The following is a 4,944-nucleotide window of genomic DNA, read 5'->3' on the forward strand; positions in this document are numbered from 1 at the left end:
ACGGTGCTGCACGCATCATGGCAATGGCGTTTTCCTTATTTGGGCATATATTTATAGTGTCTGTTAGCATGTGATTGGTCAAAAATCTATGTTGTCATTTCTATTAACTTTATTGATCTTTGCAATGCTGTGAAAAGCAGAGTGTTATTTGGCACGAGCGTAAAAACGCAATAGCAGAAGCGAAAATGTTTGTTACACAAATTTAAGCAAACAAAACACACACAGAGACACAGACTTTAGTTACAAATACTAAACATATCTGTGTACTCACCACAGTTCGTGTGATCATTCAGCTGGACAGTCACAAAGTGTGAAACATTGAGTATCATTTGTTTGTGTGTTTGGTTACATAATCAGGATTTGATGATATAAAACAAATAAGGACACTATTTAGCAACATTACAGTATTTAAATTTCAAAATAAACATTGTAAGCTTAACGTGTTTTTGTATTTTGAACCAAAAACAATTACACATTCCAACACCACAAAATCCGTACCCAATCACTTTACAAGATCATACAAATTGAAATCATGGTTTATAAAACAGAAGCATACTGTGTTGTATTATTTGGGCAAATATAAAATATATAAACACTATACCTGAAATATTCTGCTACAATTCTTGCCCTCACTTGGCTCCCCCTCCGTGTCACACTCCCCCCACCGAAGCGTGGCACAACCCCTGGCTCCTCATCAGGCAATTCCTCTGCCTGAGGAAGCTCTACACTACTCCTTACCGCGATATTATGGAGTATTGCGCACAGGACCACTATTTTACTTGCCATCTCCGGCGAATACATGATGTCGCCACCAGTGCGGTGGAGAACACGAAACCGCCCTTTCAGGACACCAATTGTGCGCTCCACCAGCTGCCTAGTGGCAGTAAGCGCGGAGTTAAATGCCATCTGTGGTCCTGGCCTGGGATTACGGTAAGGAGTCATGAGCCAGGGGGTGCAAGGATATCCACGGTCTCCTGTTGGAATAAAAGCAAAAATTTAGATCTTAAAATTTTAAATTTTTTTTTTTTTTTAATCAAAAATATTTGAGCAACAACTCACCCAATAACCACATGTCTGGTCGTTGACTTGATCTTAATCTCTGCCATATCCCTGATTGTCTAATGACATACGCATCATGGGAACTTCCAGTAAACTTTGCGTTCAGGGAAAGGATCTGGAGGGATGGCCCACAAACAACCATTACATTCAGAGAATGAAACAGTTTCCTGTTTCTATAAATTTCTTCATTATGTTTTGGTGGCTGAATAGCTACATGTGTGCCATCCACAACCCCAATAACATGTGGGAAGCGACTACCACCTTCCGCAAATTGCCGCTTCACCACATCTAGGGCACCAACATCCAAAGGCATAGCAATAAATTGCTTAACACGCTTGAGGAAAGCCTGGCAGACACGTCGCAGGACCTTACTGAACTGGCCCTGCGACATGCCAACCAGGTCTCCAACCACATGCTGGAATGATCCTGTGGCCAAAAAATGTAACACTGCAAGGAATTGTGTCAATGGTGGTATTGCTGTAGGATACCGAATTTCAGACTCCAGATCACTCTCTATTATGGAGAGAGTGTCTAGGATTAGATGTGGTGGCAGCCGGTATCTACGCACCACCACATCATCTGGCATCCCAAAAAGTCTGACACGGGTTCTGAAAATTGGTGGCCTAGCACGCCTCCGTTGCCTTGGTTGATGAGGAGCCGGCTGTGGTTGTGGGGCTGGCGGTTGGGGTGGGAGTGCTGGCGTGGGTTGGGGAGGTAGGGCTTCTGCCGCAATATGTATTGACATCACACACTTTTTGGAGAGAATGTTAAGAAATGTAAAAAAAAAATAATTCAAAGTTTTCCAAAATTTTACACAATAACTGTTTTTACAATTGTGGTGTCAACTTACTGCAGGAGCGTACATTTTTTCTGTGTTGAATTCATGTCCAAAATGCAAAAATAAAAAGCAAATAAAACTAAATTTAATATTTGGATATAAAAAACATATATTAATGCAAATAAACTTTATTAAAAAAAAAACCAAAAAAATAAGAAATTTAGTACCTAGTCCAGGAAAGACAAACACTACTTTGCAGATCAATCCTGGAAAACCCAAACACTTTGTTTAGCAAACTTTAAAAAAAAAAAAAAAAACCTTTTAACAAACACAAACAAGCACCAACACAGGCCAAGGACACTTACCTGCTCCTAAAGAAATAAAGTCTTGTTTTTGTGGACCACACCCAAAAATGAATACAAAATTGGTTTTTCTCAACAAAAAATACACTCCTACAAGAGAACACAAATGACAGTCAAAAACAGCATACAGACACTTCCAACAAACAAGCTCCAACACAGGCCAACGACACTTACCTGCTCCTAAAGAAATAAAGTCTTGTTTTTGTGGACCACACCCAAAATCGAAAAAAAATTTGCTTTTTCTCACCAAAAAGTAAACTCCTACAAGAGAACACTAATGACAGTCAAAACAAAGAAGCACGGGAATATTTTCACAAATGGACTTGCAAAATATATATGTGTTATAAAAATTAAAATATTAAAATGTATTAAAAAAACTTGCCAACACAAAAAAAAACAAAAAAAAACAGAATACTCACAAACGAAAATACGCACAAAAAATGCCACTGTCTATATTCAAAACGCAAAGAAAAGGACAAAGGTATGCTTGACAATTACTCACTCTGCCAATTCCACTATCACCTTCCCGCACAAGCCAACAACTCAAACGCCAAACTACCAACACTTACAGCATGCACAGTAGGCCCTTAAATAAGCAGTGCAATCATTCAACAGAATAACAGTGTACACCTGTGTGAATTAACGAGTCGCACGTAGGTATATAAGCGCACACACCTCGGCGTACACACGTCATCACAAACATGGCTTCTCGTGAGCAAATCGCAGCAGAGATAGACCGCATTGCAGAGCAGCAGATGGCATTGCAGAAACAACGGCTAGAGTGTCAAAGGCGCTTGTTAGAATACGCCTCTGCGGAGGTTAATGCAGGACCTAGTACTCTGCAAATTTCTGCTTCTGAACCTCAACAATTGAGTGTGGATACCCTGCCACACACACATAGTGAGCAAACTGAGGGAGAATTGACTTTAGCCACACAAACACAGCAGACAGAAGCTGCTAGTGAGGAGGAAGATGGAGATGACCAACCTGAAGAAACCTCACAGGCTACCTCCAGACGGAAAAAAAGACAGCCTGCATTCACTAAGAGGGAGTTGCGTGTCTTGGTCACGCAGGCCATGTCCAAAATACATAGGGGCCCCAAAAACATGGGGGCTGCTTCCAAAGAACGCATCTGGAGAGACATCACAAAATCTGTGAATGAAGTTGGCTCTGTCGTCAGAACATCACAGGAAGTGAGACGACGGTAAGTGCATCTTGACAATCCTTTTTCTGTGCTAAGTTGCATAAAAAATGTAGTTACATGTCATGTTATGTCTAGCAAACACAAGCAGAACATGTGTGCTATATATTTACTTTGAACAATAAGAAGACTCAACTTTTTCCCTCTTTCACAATATTTATGTAGGTGGGCCGACTTCAAATCCCGCCTGAAGGCAAAGAGGGCTGCGGAGTGGAATGCCTCAAGGGCAACAGGGGGGGGACCACCTGTCGCTGTGGAGTTTACTGACTTGGAGGAGATGGCGATGGCCTGTGTGAGTTATGAGGAGGGCCAAGGGGTGTCTCATATGGACACGGACCTGCCTGAGATTCTGACGGGACATGACTTGGAAGGTAAGTTTACACATGTATTTGTCTGAAATTTGAACTGTATTAATAATCTTAAACTAATTTTGACTCCAACTTTTCCCCCACACATTCTTCTATTTGCTTGCCACAAAACACAGCACAGGGGGGTGAACAGTTTGAGTCACAGGCCGGTTATGTGGTTGAGGCTGAGGTGGAGGGACCTAGTGGGTCTGCCAGTGTGGGCCAACAAAACCCACCTATGCAGGTTCCTACTGGCCCCCCCACCCAACCCTCTGCTATCCCGGAGATCCTGCTTGAAATTGCTAGGTATGGTGAGAGCCTAAACACATTTCAAGACGGGGTCATCCGGGAGGTAAGCCAGATAACTGTCCGGCTCACTGAGATCCGAACCTGTGTTGAGCAAGGTGTTGCTCAACTCTGCCAAAGTCTGGCAGAGATCAGGCAGGCCCAAGAACAACTGGCCTCCTCAAACCAAAGCCTTGCAACTAACATCTTGCAAGGGCTCCAGGCCATCGCTGTCTCCCTTGCCCACAGTGGCAGAGAGCCAACCACATCGGCTCCCTCCCCTGCCCCTGCCCAGGAAGAACAGGACACTGGGCAGGCCCAACGAAGGTCACTCCGCAGACCAAGCAAAGAAGATCAGCCTCAGGCGGGGCGAAAAAGAAGAAAGTGATGTCTCTCCAGATGGGCAGCACCCATGTTTTTGTAGTTGCCTCTATGTTATTTTGGACTTGGCTTGTGTGGCCAGAATGGATCACTCCCTCTTAGTGAAATTACTTTTTTCTGTTTGGAGGAATTGTAGCCTGTGAGTTTCTTTTAAAAAACAACAGAGCCATCTTCCTCTCACTAGTGTGCTGTGTATTGTTGTGTTTGTGTGGTGGATACTAATTATTTCTCAGTTTGTGTCAAATTTTTGTGTGGCAGGGTGTGAAATATGTTGAATTTATGAATTTATAAGATACTTTTGTCAGAAGCAGAAATTTGCAGAGTACTGAGTTCTGCTATATAATTTTTGTCAGTGCCATCTGCTTGGTGCTTGGTCTATCTCTGCCTGTGAGACTCATGTGGAGCCATGTTTAAATGTTGGATAATATTATTACTGTAATAAAAATTAAAAAAAAAAAATGTGTGCAATTTCTTGAAGGTAATGCATTAGCAAAATCTTAGTTACCAAAAGATTAGGTCAACATATAGACA

At 42.2% G+C, this 4,944-nt stretch overlaps 1 protein-coding gene across 2 annotated transcripts; it reads right to left on the minus strand.

Moving 5' to 3' along the window:
- Positions 1–205: 205 nt before the first annotated feature.
- LOC134911519 (putative nuclease HARBI1) lies at positions 206–1,928 on the minus strand. Of its 2 annotated transcripts, XM_063919685.1 has the most exons (3): positions 1,060–1,928; positions 602–974; positions 271–293 (listed from the first exon to the last, which is right to left on the minus strand). In XM_063919685.1, the coding sequence occupies exons 1-3, from the start codon at positions 1,802–1,804 to the stop codon at positions 290–292; spliced, it is 1,122 nt and encodes a 373-aa protein (XP_063775755.1). In that variant the 5' UTR covers positions 1,805–1,928; the 3' UTR covers positions 271–289. The 2 variants fall into 2 exon arrangements, with proteins under 2 accessions (XP_063775754.1, XP_063775755.1); XM_063919684.1 differs by having other exon boundaries at positions 206–974; positions 1,060–1,927.
- Positions 1,929–4,944: the final 3,016 nt, after the last annotated feature.

This window comes from Pseudophryne corroboree, chromosome 4 (assembly GCF_028390025.1).
Source record: "Pseudophryne corroboree isolate aPseCor3 chromosome 4, aPseCor3.hap2, whole genome shotgun sequence".
In the NCBI taxonomy this organism is placed as follows: Eukaryota; Metazoa; Chordata; class Amphibia; order Anura; family Myobatrachidae; genus Pseudophryne; species Pseudophryne corroboree.